This window comes from Nematostella vectensis, chromosome 10 (genome assembly GCF_932526225.1).
Source record: "Nematostella vectensis chromosome 10, jaNemVect1.1, whole genome shotgun sequence".
Taxonomy (NCBI): domain Eukaryota; kingdom Metazoa; phylum Cnidaria; class Anthozoa; order Actiniaria; family Edwardsiidae; genus Nematostella; species Nematostella vectensis.
Genome location: NC_064043.1, coordinates 10,023,218 through 10,041,024, shown reverse-complemented (window position 1 = coordinate 10,041,024; position 17,807 = coordinate 10,023,218). Strand labels below are relative to the sequence as shown.

Below are 17,807 nucleotides of genomic sequence, written 5' to 3'. Positions count from 1 at the left end.
TAAATCCCACGATCCGCTACATTTTCGGGGCAAATCCGTGGATCCGCAGATATTTTTAGATCCGCATGGTTTGACAGATAAACAATAGCATCGACCGAAATTCATTTAAAATCCGAAATTGGACAGTCAAAGCAGTCAAAATCCGAAATCAGCGCCCTAATTGTCGACAGATCCGTGATCCTCCGTATTTCCAAAATCCGCCAATCCGCTGAAATAATCATCAAAATCCGTAATCCGTGAGCATTTCGGGGCCGAATCCGCCGATCCGCCCCCCATTAAGTGACCCGCAAATGCTCGGCACAGTATATGAAGCCTGGAGTTCGACACCTCGTTTTCGCCATGTGCAAGGAGAAAAAAAAGTAGATGCACTTCCCTTTTTTCTTTTTGCCATTAAGCCAAAATGAAAAGTTTTGACTTTAAAAACCTCCCACCGTTAGTTAGAACCGTCAAACGATGGCTTCGAGCTTGAAAAAATTCGCTGAAGGCGACATGCGAATGCTCGGCACATAAGGGACGATGCATGAAATGTCGAACTCCACGCTTCGCTTTTGCCGAGTATTTGCGGGAAATACGCATTAGATCGATATATATATATATATATCTTGCTACGGAAGATGCCCCTAGCATGTTCTTACAATTTGGGCGAAATCTCAGTGTTCTTATAATAAAAAGTATGTTAGTCTTAAACAGCCAACTCCCTCCCCCCAATAATAATCTGCTTTTCTTGGACAAACTCTTATCAACTGTTTGTTACATATTTTTCTTACACGTTAATATCCGAGTTTCTTTAGTTCCAAATACAATAGGAAAAAACTCCAAGCGTTAATTCTTGTTGGGATGATAATGTTTCTAACAGCATCAATCAATCAATCAACTCTATTCTATTATATATAATAAAAGCTTACATGGCTTTGAGGGCCATGCGCTAGAAAAATGTAAATTTAATTAATATGCTACCCTCGATAAACAGATAAATAAAGATAATTGTATCGCATTGTATTGTATTGCATTGCACATGTATTGTTCTTACATGTTGTCATTATTTCGAGGATAAAAAACCTACTAAAAGTCGTAGACTTATTGGTCCGTTTTGGATTATTTTAAAATAAAGGAAAATTAATCCTAAAATATAATGATGATGATGAAATATTACAAATATCAACAAATCAAGAAATATGAATGTGCATGAATGCACAGTGCATTCACTAGACGAAGTTTCCAGTGGAATTGAAAACTGTGATTTATCATTGGCTTTTAAGTTTTTAGTTTTTTCTATATTCGTAAAAAAAACAGTTGCAGAGGACAATTAAAGAAGAATATAAAATAGTAAAATAAGAATGTAAAATAGTACTAAAACATGAAAAGTTAACTCTAGTAGAAAAAAAATTGTAAGATATTGTAGACTCTATGCTAGAGAGCTGCGTTCGGCATAAGCTCTTTGTCTGTGCTTTAATACTCGATACAGTTGTTTATCGTTTCTCGATAAGGCACATGACTCCATCTCTGGGCTGAAGCGTTCCTGTCTGTCTGAGGGCCGTGGTCTGGCCTGGACACAGCTTGATGCGAAACTTCTGCAGGAATCGAGCGAGTAGAACTTTGGCCTCGAACTACAAGTAGGAAATAAAGAATTATTACCCAGACAATACAAGACAATAACAAGAGCAGAAGGAACATGATTTGTTAGGCAAATTCTAACGATAAAAGCAACGAAATCCTCTCCAAATTTGCTCTGCGTGTTTACCAGGTCACTTTCCGTTGCGCTGGAAAAAACAGACCGTTTTCACGATGTTGCGCGCGCATCCAAAATACTGCTGATCCAAAATGCAAAGAAGGGGTATTTGACTCTAGCGCCAACTACACTTCGTGCGCCCTGTTATATCAGCAGTAGCCCGCCAGTCTGTGGCATTTTGGATGCGCGCAACATCGTGAAGACGGTCTATTGGTTAAAATGTGCCTTGCTTTCGGACGTAGGATTTCCTGGTTTTATTAGAATTTAGCCTTTCAAATTCTGCTAATTCTGCTCTTGCAATATTATATTACAAAAGAAGTAAAGTCGGGGAAATAAGTGGGGAACTGGATTAATATATTTTTTTCTTTTATAACAACTGAGGGGCTAGAGTGCCTGACACCGCCTCAAACTAGAAAACAAACCTGCGCGAAATGCTGCCCAATACAGCTGCGAGGTCCCAGAGAAAAGGGCAAGAACGTAAATGGTTTTCTAAGTAGAAAAACAAAGGAATAAGCGCTAATAAAGTGCTCCACACCACAAATACATTATAATTGAGGCAAGTTATTACAGAAATACTTACATATTTGGCGCATTCTCAGCATTGAACCTCTCTGGGTCGAAAACCTCTGGATCTTTCCAGTTTGTGGGATTATGATGAGCCCCGTAGATATTGAGCTGAAGAACGCAAAGAGCTCATAAGAGATTGGGGGTGCCCAGGGTGCCCTATTCTTTTTTTTTTACTTCAATTAATAACGAAGAACAAACGATTAACACTGTTTCTTGTCTCGTCTCCTCAGCCGACTAAAACAGAACCCTTCCCCCTTTCTCTGTCCGTCTTTTCGACATATCCATTCACTTATCTTACCCCTATTCCAGTCCCCGCCGGTATCACGTGACCATTCAGAGTGATTTCCTCCGGGGAGTGACGAATGACGCCAGCGGCTGGTGGGTACTTACGTAATGTTTCCTTCAAAACCTTCAGCACAGAAACACGAAAAGTTTTCTTTAAAATATACAGCACAGAAACACGAAAAGTTTCCTTAAAAACCTACAGCACACAAACACGTAAAGTTTCCTTTAAAACAGCACAGAAACACGTAATGTTCCTTTTAAAACCTCAGCACAGAAACACGTAAAGTTTCCTTAAAAACATACAGCACAGAAACACGTAAAGTTTTCTTTAAAACCTACAGCACAGCCACAGAAACATGTTTTTTTTTCTTAATACTCAAAATATTCTTCATTTCTATTTTACCTGCGTCATGTAGGACAGATTTGCCAGGTCGTCATACTCGACGAAGTCCACGTGAGATCCGATGACTTTGTCTACCTCCTCTACCACCCTGACGAGATACGCGAGCTTTTAATAGGGACAACTTTTCCAAACACAGAAGAATTAACCACAATCCTAGTATTTCCAGTTTTCCAACCTAGACATTTGTGGTTCCCATATAATGGCACTCGTGCCTGGAAACCAAATATGTTTTAAGTGTCCACGAGTAATTTTCTAGACTTTGAAGACGGCTTGTTTTTGTTTGTTTTACAGAAGGCCAACCCGCCCGCCATTTTACGCCCCAGCAAAATACCGACTCACTCTAAGAATCCATGACTCAGATACTTTTAACAAAAACATCGTTAATTAGGTATCAAACTTCAATCGTGGGTTGTTATTTTAAAGTTTACTTAAAAATAAACCGGTTTTTCTCGTGATTTCATACTTTGACACGCTTTTTCTAGACAGCGGCGTAGCCAGGGTTTTTAACAGGAGGGGGCCCATAAGGGGCTTTCAAGGCATTTTCTCCTGTATTTTAGATAATGTCTCATACATTTACTGTATTTTTGGGCTGCTAAAGGGGGGGGGGGGGGGGGGGTGTGGCCCGGGCCACCTAGGCCACCCCATTGGCTACGCCCCTGTTCGAGCTACTTACTTGTGTGTTATGTCCGGATGCAGCCCAATCTCAAGAAGAGCAAAAGACAGCTGATTGGCGGTAGTTTCTTGCCCTGTATAATTCGCCAATACTGCTTGGTTATTACAGTTTGTAACTGTTGAACACTAAGTTAGTGAATGGAAAAGAACCAGCCTAGTCCCAGGCGTTTTTACTGGGTCTCCTGTGTTCAGCCTAGCCCAGGCGTTCTTACCGGGTTTCCAGTCAATCTCGTTCCCAGAGCCCACTACCTTTATGCCAGCGGCAAGGTACAAGGCCCTGGGATAATCAATTCCTAGGGCGATTCTTATTGGCTTTCGAGCTTGCTTCAGTGAGCATGCGCAAATAAAACGGAAGTAAATAGAACAATAGAAAAGCTTCACGATACGCTTGTCACACATTCTGTCATTACCAGTAAGATCTACCCCGGAAACCAGAGGCTCCGAGGGTTTCTCGAGCGAAGCAAGATTTTTTGAGCGAAGGGAGAGTTTTTTGAGCGAAGTGGGAGTTTTTTGAGCGAAGCGGGATATTCAGCCTCTGGAACCCAGGGTAAGTAAGATCTGTTTTGAAAATAAAATTGCAGAGAAAAGTCCCACGAACCAGCGTATATATTTAAAACCAAATTTTGTTATTGCTGCTACAAACGTTTAGTACCTTACAATAATCAATTGTAGCTTTTTTGGTCTTACAAAATAGAGGGAGGCCTAGTGGAAAGCCTTTGGGAAAATAAAGAGAAATGTAGAAGCGTGCGTTGGCAACATGGTTGGCAACATATACAATATACCAAAACCATCCTTTCTATAAACGATGATTGACTTCAAAATCTGGGATTGAATTTCTTTCAGCGTAAAATCTTTGGCTTTTCCTAATTTGTTAAGTAGGGAAGATCGATCAGTGAAAGAGATCAACTCTTGTTCTCTCCGGTCGCTATTTTGTTTGGACATGCGCAGTAAAACCGGAACCAACAGATTCTGTTGGTGAAAAAAAAAAGATTATCCGTATCTTGCCGCTGGCACAAAGGTACGTGGGCTCTGGGAACGAGATTGGTTTCCGGTGGATGGTAAGAGTTGTGACGTCACAGGAGACCGTCTGTGGGTTAGCTCTTCCCAGCCCCCCACGCTGTCTCACAGTTCATCTTCGAGGACAGGAAACACAGTATGAACGCCTGGTACTAGGCTGGAAAAGAACGTCTTTGATTCGTAAATTACATACACGCTGACAATAATGTCCTACCTGCGATGAAAAAGGTAACGAAATCATCCAGCAGTTCCTCAATATCCAGTTCCCTCGATTCTGAAAACGATGAATAACAGAGATTCAAATTTTAATGGTCAAGCAATGGTCAAGCAATGGTCTAAAAGGCAGACGCACGAGAAGACTCAAAGGCTTGATTTTCTTGCAATTGAGCCAGCTGTTTGACCGACAGCTAATGCTGTCGTGTGTGCGCTTTTGCTTGCGTCTCTAGTGATGATAAAACTTGAAGAGGGGCAGTAAGGCTAGGAATATTGTATAAGGGAGTGCTTTTTTAGTTCCTTATCAACATTTTAGAAGAAAAACTAATCTCCCCGCTGCCTTGTTCTCGCGCCTGTGACCTCGACGCCCTGTGTTTCCGAGGACGGTCTCATGCCATCATTAACAAACCTTGCAGTTCAAGCTTCATAATGGTGGATAAAATATCGTTGGGTATTTCCTCCCCCTGAACGATAGCTGCTTGTCGTTCTGCGATACAGTTTCTCCCTGTTTCACGGATCATCCTCAGACTGTTCGCCACTTCCCGCTGGTATTTAAACGTCCGCGGATCATACTGAGCAAAAACAAGAAACAGAGATCATCTTTCCCTTAAAGAATGTCGATCAACTTCTCCTTTGTTATTGTTTATAATTAAATATATGACGGTTTATTTGCAAGGAGACTTCAAAATAACCATCCACAATTGAAGTCTGATACTTTATTAATGATATTTAATTGAGAGTTTCTCAGTTACTGTCTTTATTTAGCCGATGGAAATGGATTCTTTGAGTTACTTTGCATATATTATAGCGGAAGCATAAATTGATTGGCCTTTTGAGCGGAGCGAAGCGAGGCGCCGCGTAAGCGGAGCCCCATACCTGAGAAAAAGTAGTATAAGAAAAATATGGTATTAACAAATATTGGTAACCCATCGACTCGAGTTTTGGTGAGGCGTTTTGGCAGGTATCATGTATGTGTCAAGGGAGAGGCAAAACTGTTGTCAGGTGGTTTGTGACCTCATCGATGACGTCACTAGAACCAAAAATATAATGACGTCATCAAAATAAAAAATATTTATATTTCACGAAGGAATCATCGTATGGAAACCAAACTCGGTAGGTGTCATGCAGGTTACAGGGGGGTGCAACAATATAATCATGCGTTGTGTGACATCATCGATGACGTCACTAAAAGCAAAAAACGTGATGAAAAGCAAAAACATTCATATCTCTTGAAAGAAACATTGTTTCACAACCAAACTTGGAAGGTGTCATGTTTGTGTCAAGAGGGGGTGCAAAAATATGGTCACGTGATTTGTGACGTCATCGATGACGTTACAAAACTATCCCGATGTCATGAATATAGATATTCATATCTCATGAACGAAACATCATATGACAACCAATCTTGGTATGTGTCACGAAGCTGTCAAGGGGGTTGCTCCAATATGGTCTAGTGATTGTGACGTCATCAATGACGTCACTTTAAGCAAAATATTTTGACGCCATAAAAATAGAAAACATTCATATCTCGTGGAGGAAACATTGTATAACAACAAAACTTGGTAGGTGTCATGTATGTGTCAAGGGCGAAGCCAAAATATGGTTACGTGATGCGTGAAATAATCGATGACGCCACTTTAAGCAAAATTATCCCGATGTCACATCTATATTCATATCTCATGAACGAAACATCATATGACAAACAATCTTGGTATGTGTCATGTATGTTTCAAGTGGGGTGCAATGAGATGGTCAGGTGACGCCATCGATGACGTCACTAAAAGTAAAACTACCCTGACACCGAAACATCGTATATGACAGCTAAACTTGTTATGTGTGTGTTATGTGGGGGGAAAGGGGTTAAACAAGTTGGGCGCGTAATCAGTGAAATCGTTGAAATCGCCAAAAACAGCAATATAATAATAATATTTAAAATTTCTTAAATTATTAAGCGAAAATAAAGCAAAGATTTGTTCGTTTGGAGCGCCGCTTTTAGGCAATGCCTAAATCAATATTTTAATCTGTCGTTTAGGAGTAAAGGTGCCATGTTCGAGGCTCAACCTTCATATTAACTTTGTCGTATTTGAAGAAGCGCTTTGTGCATTTTGCTCTGACTTTGCGCTTACACTAAGGCCTAGGGCAAACGTCCGTCTCTTCAAGTTCTGTTCCGGATGCAAATGCCAGCAAATACGTGAATAGAATTGGTTATTAGTATGGATTTGAATTTGGCCCAAGAGAACCAAAAAGCATCCAAGTCACACAGGATAGACTAATCACCTTATGCCAGGGGTTCCTGAATCGAAACATAACAGCTTCCAGCATCTTGTTAACAGCTTTAGGGAAAGTACTGTCTTTGTCGTCAAGCGTTTTCAAATCCAAACTGAAGGCGACCTAAATAAAAAAGGCATGAAGTGGCATAGGGAAAGACCCACTGGCATAATATAACTGTACCTAAAAAATCAAGGGCGGGTCTAGAAGTGGGCCGAGGGGCACCCGGCCCCTGCTATTTTCAGAACAATAAAAATATATGAAAATCAACGGAAGAACAATGAATCCAGCCCCCCTTTCTTGAAACCATCGCTTCGTCCCACCCCACCCCCCCTTTTTCAACTCCTGGATTAGTCCCTCCCTAAACAGGATTTCAAGGCGGTAACTTTCCTCTTTCATGCAGAATTGTAATAGTGTCTGAACTTATGATGACTGTAAAACGTTTTTGCTTGATATTGGCGATATTGGTAAAAGTGCTTTTTTGTTGACCATGTTGAATGATGCTAAATGGCATTATATACTATACTAGTTTGTTTGGCTGTTGGGGCTTTATAGCATTGTCTGACCACATTTTGCATACCTTCATTATGACATCCATGGTGATACGATGGAACTGATCTAACATGCAGACCTCAGTTTTTCCATCTGCTAATGGCTTCAGGGTTTCTATGAACAGGTCACAGCTCTGATTGAATGATGATATGAGAGTCTTGAGATGTCTAAAGATTCAAACAGGGGAAAGAGTGTTGAATATGCCTTTCCAACACGAAATATCTTATTGGTATTCTTAATTTAACACTCATGAAGGATCCGTTTTCACTTCTATTCTATAAGAACTAGAAGTTTTTCTGAGGAAAGAAATTCACACAATGCTACAAGATAGACAAACATACTCATTTTAGATGGGGCAGGGAAGATCATGACATAGATTGTCTGGGGCTTAAAAACGTTTTTTATTACCAACAATGTATTTTGGCAAATTCAAGGGTACAAATTCCAGGAGTTTGGGTGGGGGGGTGGGGGTTCTTGCTAAGAAAGGGAAAAAAGTTACTCACGAGCGAAAGAAAGCTGGATTAATGGCATTCCTCTTCTTCTTCCAAACCTCATGATAGGGGATTGTTACCAGCCCATCCTTCATAAAACGTACACCAAACATCTCAGACATGCTCTGATAGAATTTGACAGGCTTTGGCAAATTGTATTTGATAATTGCTTCCTGTAAAAAAGAAACATTATGCATATCAACATATCAATTGAAAGTTCAATTATCAAAACACCTTACCCGCAAAGCATCTGGATGAGAAAGCGTAACTGAGGGATGCCAGCCTCCAAACCAGGACACATACACTCCATCGTAACGATTAGACCTGGAACATTGTAGAAATAATAATACATATCGGTAGCACTATTGGGGGGGGGGCATTACAGTGCACAAATGATGAAGTCCCCCTCCCGCTGCAATGCAGGCATTTACCTGGTGTTTTTATAGCGGTTCAAAGGCTTTGTGAGCCAACTCGTGTGCATAAAAGATATACAGGATACTGAACAAAGAATGAACACATTCAAGATTCAAGATGCTGAGAGTACATAAAAATGTCCAATTATACAACTAATTTTTAACCGGAAGATAAACACTGGAAGGTTACAGATGTTCTAAGGATTGCTGTGTTTTGAAAGCACAGCAAGACCACAAAAAGTTTACGGATGATCCATCCGAGGATCGAGTGTCACAGAAGTCCCTCCAACACTTTGCAAGCAATCACAAGTTAAAAACAAGCCTTGAGCGATTTGTAGCTGCCAGCTTGGGTTTTGAGCGAAAATTAAAAACAGGGGGGAATAGGGGTCCTCCGTGAGTCGCAAATTTGGACTTCATCCGCTGGCGGACAAAGTGATTAGATTGGCCGGTTGGTTGTCAATGAATTTGAAATAACAAGTAGGAATGTGTGACATTGTTTAGTTTACAAAATGATGAATGTGAGATCAATTGATAAGATATAAAAAGAGCTTTACAATTTATGGTATTCATCAAATAAAAATAATTGTAAGTACCTACTTCAAATACCAGTCCTACTATAAAAGGATACTGTATTGTTCATGTGTTTACTGAATGCAGGAAATTTTGATAAAGCATATATAACTTTACTTTTTTTCTTTATGCCCTCAGACAGCAGCAGTCAAGCCACTGACAACATTTTTTTGTATTATTCATTCAATCAATATCAGCAATCATTGCAATTTATGTGTAGTGATGTGTGTTCCAGAATCGAGAACTGACTTTGGACCCTGTTGGTCTGGTCTGGACAGTTATTATTATTATTGTGTATTGTTAAATTATTATTAGTACATTATTAGCTTAGTCGAGTTCGTGCAGAAAATGGTGTTTAGTAGCTAGCGTGCTCAGTTTTAAACCAAAACATTCCTACGCTTACATAGTCTCCAAACCACAGATAGCCACACAAGCTCTTTATTGGTCCCTATTAATTATTACGGTAAACATAGGGCGAAAAACAAAATTAGTAAAATATAAAAAACAACTTGTTGAGAAGACGTGTGTAGCAAAGTGTTGTGTTTATGTTTACTTTTTGTTTGTTTTCTGGCTAATTTTGTTTTTCGCCCTATGTTTACCGTAAAAATCAATAGGGACAAATAATTAGAGGTTGGGCTACCTGTACTCGAACTCTACCAAACTAATAATACATACTCACTATGCTTACCATTCAAGTAACAACTCCTGCAATTCTCTGCCTTTCATTATATTTTCCTTTATCAGTGGAATATGACCAAAGAAAAAACTGAAAGAAAACAGGGAAAGGGATGGACCATTAGAAAAATGAGGGGAGGGGGGGGTAAGAAAAAAAAATCATATGATGAAAAGACTATTAGAAAAAATATGCATGCAGCCCAAACCAGACAAACAAAAAAAAATGTATACAACTATGAGAAAAAATTCAGGCCACATTTGTTATAATGAAACGTTCTGCATATTTGTAATAACAGACACATTTGTAATAAGGTGATATGTGACGTCATAGATGACGTATACATAGCAGCCCTCGCCCTGTTATACAGGGTGCCTTGAAGTGAAAATTCTATCAAAAAATATTTTTGCATCTTTAAATTCCCTACTACATTACCTTTATTATAGCAAAGAAAATGTTTGGATTTTTATTATCTTCTCGATATAGTAATTTTCGACAGCAGGATAGCCTACGTGTAGCCGCTGACTCGCGAGATCCTCTCGTTAGACTAACAGCAGGATAATAAAAGTCGATTGTTTAGTAATAAAAGTCGATTGTTTAGTAGTACCGTGATACCTTTCGGTCTACGTTTGTCTTTACCCTTTTGCACCGACAACATTTTTCGGTTCATTGAAAAGGCTATATTTATTGTATGAGACAGTGTATTGTAGGATGTGGTTGCGTAAGGGAGGAATGCGGTATGATGAAAAATATACAGATAACGAGTGATTATTTGGGAAAATGGTATGATAGAGGCTGTATTGTTGGAGATATATGGATCAAGGACTATTGTGTGATAACAGATTTAAGGTTAAAAATAAGATAGAATTACCTATATACATACCTTGCGCGTTCTGGACCAGGTAAGTGATCGTATTTCTTATGGAGAAGAAATAAATACAGCGAGACAAGTAAAAACACTAGCGAAGCAAACCCAACTACAGTAGCAAAAGCACCGAATATTATCAAGAAAACCCCCATATTTTGTAGAAAAGGAAGAGCTTTCTTTGAATAGAATACTAGAAGCGCGGAGGCAATGGAGGAGAAAATTATTTCCTCATAGGACACGCGACACTTTTGGAATGCATGTTCAAGAGATCGAGACATCACCTCTTTACACCACAGGCAGCCCAATTGTTTTCTGGCGTAGACTCCCGTAACCCGGCTTTTCGGAGAATTCGAAAAATACCCCTAACAATTCCTGAACACCAAAAACACCCCAAAAGCAAAAACTACCCTTAAAAAATAAAAACGTAGGAAAAAAAAAACACCGGACACCCTCTATGGGCTCTATCTGCTGGTGTGCGTCGGACCGTGTGGTCTGCGTCGACAGTTGCCGGGATAACATGCAACAAAAACATGGATACGATATATTGTATCGTATCAATTCTGACATGTTGCAAAACAAATGTTACACGGAATAACTTTCCATATTTCCATATTCTTCATTCTGTGCTGCATGTTTTTGAAGCGGGTTCATAAACACGCAACATGTTGCCGAGTGAAATAATGCGCGGAAGGTTGTGTTGCGCGATATCGTTACACGGTCAAAAACTTTCTACGATACAATGTATCGCGAAAAGTTTTTGTTGCATGTTATCCCGTGTAACCGGCAGGACAATCCCTGCCTTCTTCAGGTTATAAAAATAACCTAAAGAATAACTATACTGACGTGCGTGCGTAAATATTGTTTGAAAAGAACAAAACAACAGTGACGGATCTAGCTTTTCGCTGAAGGGGGGGGGGGGGGGGGGGGGTTTGCTCAGTGACTAAGGGGGATGAGGCAATTATTTTTTGTTGCGTGTGGTGGCAGCCCAAGGGGGGCTAAACCCCTTAAACCCTTCCTCTGTATCCGCTACCGAACAAAACAACTCTGCGTTGTTGTCGACTTCTTTTAAAGGTCTTACCCAGATTTAAGTAGTGGAACCTGGATTTTACGATACTGGATTTACGATGACGTACGTACCTTTCTTCCGGCGGAAAATACAGTGAAATGTATAGGAAATTACCTCGATCTTACGAGATTACGATACAAATCTGTATTCCCAAGCGTAATTTGACCTCGATACAACGATATTACTGATTATGGCTATCATAAAAGGGAAAAACTCAAGACACGACCCACGTTGTACTGTACGTTAATCGTTTTTGCACATGACAGAACTTGTAAAATGCATATTACAGAGAATAGCTGTACAGTTTTAGGGTATCGATGGGTAAATCCGGGACTTGCCGAGGCGCCGAGACTATCAGAGCACAAGACTTTTGTCAAATTTTGGAATCCGAGCCAGCCCGGGCTTGTTTTTGGGTAACTTGCTCGAGGTATGTCATAAACATCATTTGAAAACAGAATAAGTAGAGTTACAATACAATCTTGCTACAGTAGCTTAAGTTTCTGTTTAGAGCGGAGGCTCAAGAAATGGAGACTCGAAAAAGAAGGGGAACGTAGCATGTTAACAAAAGAAAACAGACCGCGTTTAACAAAATCATAAACTGCAAGATCGCGCTTAAAATTCCGAGACTCCAAGACCACTAAAATTGAAAAAAAAAAAACGAGACTTCGAGACTTGCGTAAAAACCGTCGAGATTTGGGAGACTGCGTTTTTTTTGCGAGACTTTCGAAATTTCGAGGTACCCATCGCTACCCCTACCCCTAGAGTACAGTACAGTATTATTATTTTGTAAAACTTATTAACAGAATTAACCAGACCTCGCTACAACGATAAATGGATTTTCCTTTATATCGTAAAATCGAGGACCTCTTTGCAACGATACCTCGATTTTAGGATTCATATTCTTTCTCCCGAGGCATATCGTAAAATGACAAATTGTCAAAGTGTTCAGTGTTCTGTTTAGGTAGGAAGTATTAGATAATGCAATGGTCAATTGAAACCCTCACCCCCATGGTCCCGGGGAAGGGTGGGGGATTAGACTTTGACACTGTACAAAACAGAGAAAAGCCCCCACCCCCTCGGGACAAAACTACAGTCAAATGCCCCTATCCCTTGGGATGCAAACTATAGACAAGTACCTGACATTTAAAACAACAAGTCATCTAAAATAAACCTTTATCTTTTAAATCTAGTACACCTCAACGAGTACATTTGTACTAATAACTATGGATAACAGTTACTAAAAAATGAAAAAAAAACTAATCATCTTCATCTGGTGTTAGTTATCGTTCATATTCGTTTTCGCACATTTCGCAGTGCAGCTTGCCACGTGCTGCTGATGCTGATACATGGAATTGCTTGCTACAGAAGAGAAAGAGTCTCAAACCAGAAACTGACATGACTTTTACAAAGTACATTTTCTTGAAAAGTACAATTGTCCCCAGGGTTGGGACAATTCTTAGAGTCGAAAAACTGTCATTTCCCCCACCCCCTCGGGACAGATTCTCGTTCACAAGTGCCCCTAAACGAGCAAGTACGCAGCTGCTTTGTCTCCTATTGTCTTTGTTCCACAAAGGAGTTCTTTTGTCTCTATTCTTCTCGTTCTTTGTGTCGAGGTGCGGATATTGTTCATTTGCCCAATCAAATTGCAGCTTGTAAGAGCTGCGTACTGACCCCTCTAAACCCCCACGTTAACCCCACCCTTTCCCGGGACCATGAGGTTGTGGGTTTCAAATGAATAGTGCATAATCTAGGAAAATATGGCTCGTACCGCCTCTTTCTGCAAACCAAAAACCGCTTTGGTTTCGAAACAGACCAGTAAACCAACTAAAAGAGAAAAATTACATGTGGTCAAGCCTTCTATACTACCCTAGGTACCAGAGCCTCTAGACTTCTCTGGTTCTGTGACGCTCAGCCATAATGCCCCTACAAGTTTTGGCTGAGCGGGACTGGACGAGAGAAGTCTGTAGGCTCTGGTCCCCAGGGTAGGTATCTACCACTTGATCCTCGAGCACAGGGAGACTGGAATCATAGGATTTTTAACTTTTTTTTTGGTGGTGGTGGTGGTGGTGGTGGTGGGGGGGGGGGGGGGTGGTGGTGGGGGGAGGGGTCACATGCCCCCAGTGTCCCATGCTTGTCATGGGGGTAGTCACAGAAGTTTTTATTAATCTAGATATTTCTAGAATTCAATGCACCAATTTCGTGATTTTATTAAAGTTTACTCCTTTCTGATCCTTAACTAGAATGAGATACTCTTGGTAGCAGACCTACAGGAATATCCCTAGGAAAACTACTTGGACAGAATGTGTGCCCAATAGAATGACATGGGTTGATCTAAGGGAGAGCGGGCCCTGCCCCTCTCTACTTTCAGATATCTGGTTTACAAATTACAAGAAATAAAAGGAAATATATGGAAGAGCAATGAAACCGGACGCCCCCTTTTTTGAAACTCTTGCTTCGGCCGCTCCTTTATGGGTCTCCTACATATCCACCCCTGAATTAGCAAGTGCATGTGGCTAGTCCAGGCAATACAGTAGACTCATCTTTACCATGTGGCCTAGTGATTCTTTATAAAAGTTCTTGCAATGCTTGACAAAGTCAACAGAGAGCCCCCAATATCTATTGCTACTGTTCCATGAAATCCAATATTGGACAACACTGTCACATACTCGCACAAGGCAAAAAGGCTATATACTGAAGAAATGGTCAAGGAATAGTGAACAGTACTTATATTATTACATACAAGATTAGTAGATAGTAGATTATTTCACATAGTCTACCATTTAACAATTCAACAACTATACCTCTTACTCAGAAGATTAAAGATTGATCTATATCATGTTGAAGAGAAACAAACTCAGATGTTCAATCAAAAAAGCTGGTTTAAAACCCTGAGCACATCTTGCAACTTTCAGTTTCAGGAATATTGAGAATATGAATACAGTGTACATTTCCATACATATAGAATTTCATCTTGGGGTCAGAGACAAGCCTGAAACAATATTCCATATTTGTTTATTTGGGGAGGAAAGAGAATGAATGAATTAGTTATTAACTGTATACCCAACCCTTAAAAAGGATACCTCCACTCTCACAGTACCAGTTATGCCTAAAAAAGAAGTACACTGCCATTGCAAAAGAGCTATAATTGAGAAGAAGACATATCACCTTCCATCTCATGGAAACTGATTCCTGAAACGGAAACAAAAAACAATGTATCAAACCAAACACACAGCTAAAGATGAGCATGATTAGGCTCTGAACAGATAAAGCACAATGATTCGTTAGAGGATAAAAATTCTATTTGATTAATACTATCCCATGGATCCACTAGATTTCTACAAGACTAAAATGGCTAAATTGAGGTTCAAACATTCTGGACATGTTGAAAAATCACCGGAATTTATAATTTGTAAAATAAAAACCCTGAATACCTGATGTGTAGGTGGAGAAGACAATGTCCATCTGAATATTATACAGTTAGTAAGCATATACACCATAGCAGAGACTTGGAAAGTAATAAAGCTTGCCTCATGGACACCTGAAAATGAGCCAATAAGAATGCTATACTTAACAAAGTGTCTTGTTATGAATGTAGAGTAGTGTACTGTATTCTTTGATATAAAAACATGACTTATTTGGATAAGCCAGTATAAAACAAGATGGCTTTCAAGACAGGATGCATAAAAAAACACAATGTAAAAGTATGCAAGGAGGCTATGGCATCATTGTGTGTTGGGTGGCCAAACAAGACAAGAGTTATCGAAGTTAAGAAAACTCAACATTAAACTTGAATGGTTTAAAATAGATCCAGCTATCATAATGACAAATGTACGTAATGTACAGATAGATAAAAATGTACGCAGTTCTTGCAGAAATGAACCATGCACAGTTTTTATGTAAATGGCCTTGTATTCTATCTGGATATAGCAACTATGTTGATCTCCCTTCTCTATAGTCAACACTAGAGCCTTCAAAAAGACTCTTATGTGGTTTTCTGCATGTACTATAAATAAGGAAATGATTCCAAGAGCAAGAAGGCTTTCTCATGCAGCATTGTCACCAGCCTCCCCCGCAGGCATTTTTAAAAAAATATTTCAAAATTGTTATAAGCAGTGTGTCTTTTGGAAATTTCTTTGAGGATTTGACTGATAATTCAGAGCAGATGGCCTGTTAAAAAGCTTGGATTCTAATAGATTCTTTTGTTTCTTGTCAGTTAAGGTTTCTGTTGTCCCTCTGGTGACAATGATACTTTAAAAACCTCCTTCCTAAACTGTTCTCCCAACATCTTAATGTGTTACCAACACTTACTATAGTTCTCAGAAGAGGAAACATAGGTAAGAAGTACGAGTGCTAAGTTTTCTACTACAGTGACACAAGCATTCAGAAAATTAAGCCATGGAAACCACTTGCTTTTGATATTAGAGCTGGCCTTGTACTTGTAGAAGTTGTAATTCACAAAAGGAAACACCATCCGCAAAAGGCTGTGATAGGCAATGCCAATACGCCAAATGTACTTCTCTGGTGAAAAATCTCCAGTTGCTGCACTTATGGAGGGAACATAATTTGGTACCTAAGAAAAACACAATATTCAATACATACTGTCAAGGAAAAAAAGAGAAAATACATTGTCATTTCTAGCAGAGGGAATATTATTTTACACAGCTCCTTTGATTCAGCTACCAGTTTAATTGTAAAGAAATTAATTTTTAATCACAAATAACCCAACAAGATTAATTAATAAAAACAGTAACAATGAACTTGATAAACAATGACTTGGCTTTATAGTAGTTAGGATTATTGGTTCAATTGGAATCATATACATCCTTTGCACTATTTGTCAGACAAATGTAAAATGATTCTCAAAAAAAAAGGAAATATTAAGAAATGAAAACTGAAATATCCCTTTATGGCTTTGTGAATAATTAAGCTGCCTAAGCTGTTTGATAAAAAAGATAAACTGGGAATGGTGTGAACAAATGTGATATTAATTAAAATCAAAAACATTTTTTTCTGTCCTGTATCAGATTCACTATTATTGTCAATGGGAACATAGACTATGATGGGAATAAGCCTTTGTATTTCAGGAAAAATACTCCCTTATATGGCACAACCGACGCCATTTAAAAGACTCATGTTAATGAAGAGATTGATATCATAAAAGAAGCTTCTTTAATTAACTGTTTAATAATGAAGTCTTGGAACTATTGTAGGTTTATTATCATTATACAATAACTACACCCAAAAGATGAAAAACATGTTCATATTAAAATTATAAGTACTATCTGATAACAATACTACTAGCATGTAAGTAATTCACTTTATTTTCTCTATCCCTTCTATGATAAAATATACTTATATGACATACTCCTTAACTCCTCCACTGGCTCAAAGAAATTCCATCAACCAATACCGCCATCTTCAATCAAGACATGCAGTCTCTACGACTCCATGTCTGTACCTATATGTTGAATTTAGATCGCACTTTTTGTCACACTAGAAATATTCATACTCCAATCTCATGGTTTATTATACTTACATTGCAGTGTGTTTTGGTTACTTGATCCCAGTGAAGAAAGATTGAAAGAAGGATACAAATCACAAACGAGCCAAATGGCAGAGCGCATGCTAGAGCGATCACGCTGGATCCTCTAACTTCAAAAAACGGCTCCGAAACCATATTCATCCCAGTTGATGCTTCAAAACTCCTATTAGCTCGTTGTCGTCCTACTACTCAGTTTGTTGGGCCAATAATGAGGGGAAGTGACAGATAAATTGGACCACATCAAATAATCCTACCCTTTGAACACATCTATACCCAGACAATAATGCGCCGACAGTTTTTGTATTAGCGGATAATAACACAGGTAAACCACCGATAAGTAATTTATCAGTAGATAAATGGATAAACCTTTACCAAAATCGGACATTTTTTCCATTTGAAACACGTTTTGTGGGTATATAATTCAAAATAAAAATTGCACACTATTCAATTGGCAGTGAAATGCTATGCAAAATGAGCT

At 39.1% G+C, this 17,807-nt stretch overlaps 2 protein-coding genes across 4 annotated transcripts; both read right to left on the bottom strand.

Annotated features, from left to right (window-relative positions):
• Nucleotides 1–719: 719 nt before the first annotated feature.
• LOC5519211 (cholesterol 24-hydroxylase-like) lies at nucleotides 720–11,009 on the bottom strand. Of its 2 annotated transcripts, none has more exons than XM_048733675.1 (14): nucleotides 10,737–11,009; nucleotides 9,869–9,946; nucleotides 8,437–8,521; nucleotides 8,210–8,370; nucleotides 7,735–7,873; nucleotides 7,164–7,277; nucleotides 5,296–5,458; nucleotides 4,888–4,947; nucleotides 3,658–3,730; nucleotides 2,985–3,072; nucleotides 2,595–2,705; nucleotides 2,310–2,404; nucleotides 2,152–2,218; nucleotides 720–1,607 (listed from the first exon to the last, which is right to left on the bottom strand). In XM_048733675.1, the coding sequence occupies exons 1-14, from the start codon at nucleotides 10,997–10,999 to the stop codon at nucleotides 1,470–1,472; spliced, it is 1,635 nt and encodes a 544-aa protein (XP_048589632.1). In that variant the 5' UTR covers nucleotides 11,000–11,009; the 3' UTR covers nucleotides 720–1,469. The 2 variants fall into 2 exon arrangements, with proteins under 2 accessions (XP_048589632.1, XP_048589633.1); XM_048733676.1 differs by lacking the exon at nucleotides 10,737–11,009 and adding an exon at nucleotides 10,289–10,307.
• A 2,973-nt stretch (nucleotides 11,010–13,982) lies between these two features.
• On the bottom strand, nucleotides 13,983–17,722 carry LOC5519212 (post-GPI attachment to proteins factor 2). Of its 2 annotated transcripts, none has more exons than XM_032364088.2 (5): nucleotides 17,324–17,722; nucleotides 16,198–16,357; nucleotides 15,219–15,325; nucleotides 14,868–14,976; nucleotides 13,983–14,478 (listed from the first exon to the last, which is right to left on the bottom strand). In XM_032364088.2, the coding sequence occupies exons 1-5, from the start codon at nucleotides 17,468–17,470 to the stop codon at nucleotides 14,342–14,344; spliced, it is 660 nt and encodes a 219-aa protein (XP_032219979.2). In that variant the 5' UTR covers nucleotides 17,471–17,722; the 3' UTR covers nucleotides 13,983–14,341. The 2 variants fall into 2 exon arrangements, with proteins under 2 accessions (XP_032219979.2, XP_001639193.3); XM_001639143.3 differs by having other exon boundaries at nucleotides 16,096–16,357; nucleotides 17,324–17,718.
• Between the last annotated feature and the right edge of the window lie 85 nt (nucleotides 17,723–17,807).

Coding starts and splice junctions, on each gene's coding strand:
- LOC5519211 (XM_048733675.1), bottom strand. CDS start 10,999: ATGTCTCGATCTCTTGAACATGCATTCCAAAAGTGTCGCGTGTCCTAT. Junction 9,947..10,736: donor CCTGGTCCAGAACGCGCAAG/GTATGTATATAG, acceptor GTTTTCTTTCAG/TTTTTTCTTTGGTCATATTC. Junction 5,459..7,163: donor TCAGGAACCCCTGGCATAAG/GTGATTAGTCTA, acceptor GTTTTTGCTCAG/TATGATCCGCGGACGTTTAA.
- LOC5519212 (XM_001639143.3), bottom strand. CDS start 17,470: ATGAATATGGTTTCGGAGCCGTTTTTTGAAGTTAGAGGATCCAGCGTG. Junction 16,358..17,323: donor TAACCAAAACACACTGCAAT/GTAAGTATAATA, acceptor TGTTTTTCTTAG/GTACCAAATTATGTTCCCTC. Junction 15,326..16,095: donor TTCCTCTTCTGAGAACTATA/GTAAGTGTTGGT, acceptor GCTCATTTTCAG/GTGTCCATGAGGCAAGCTTT.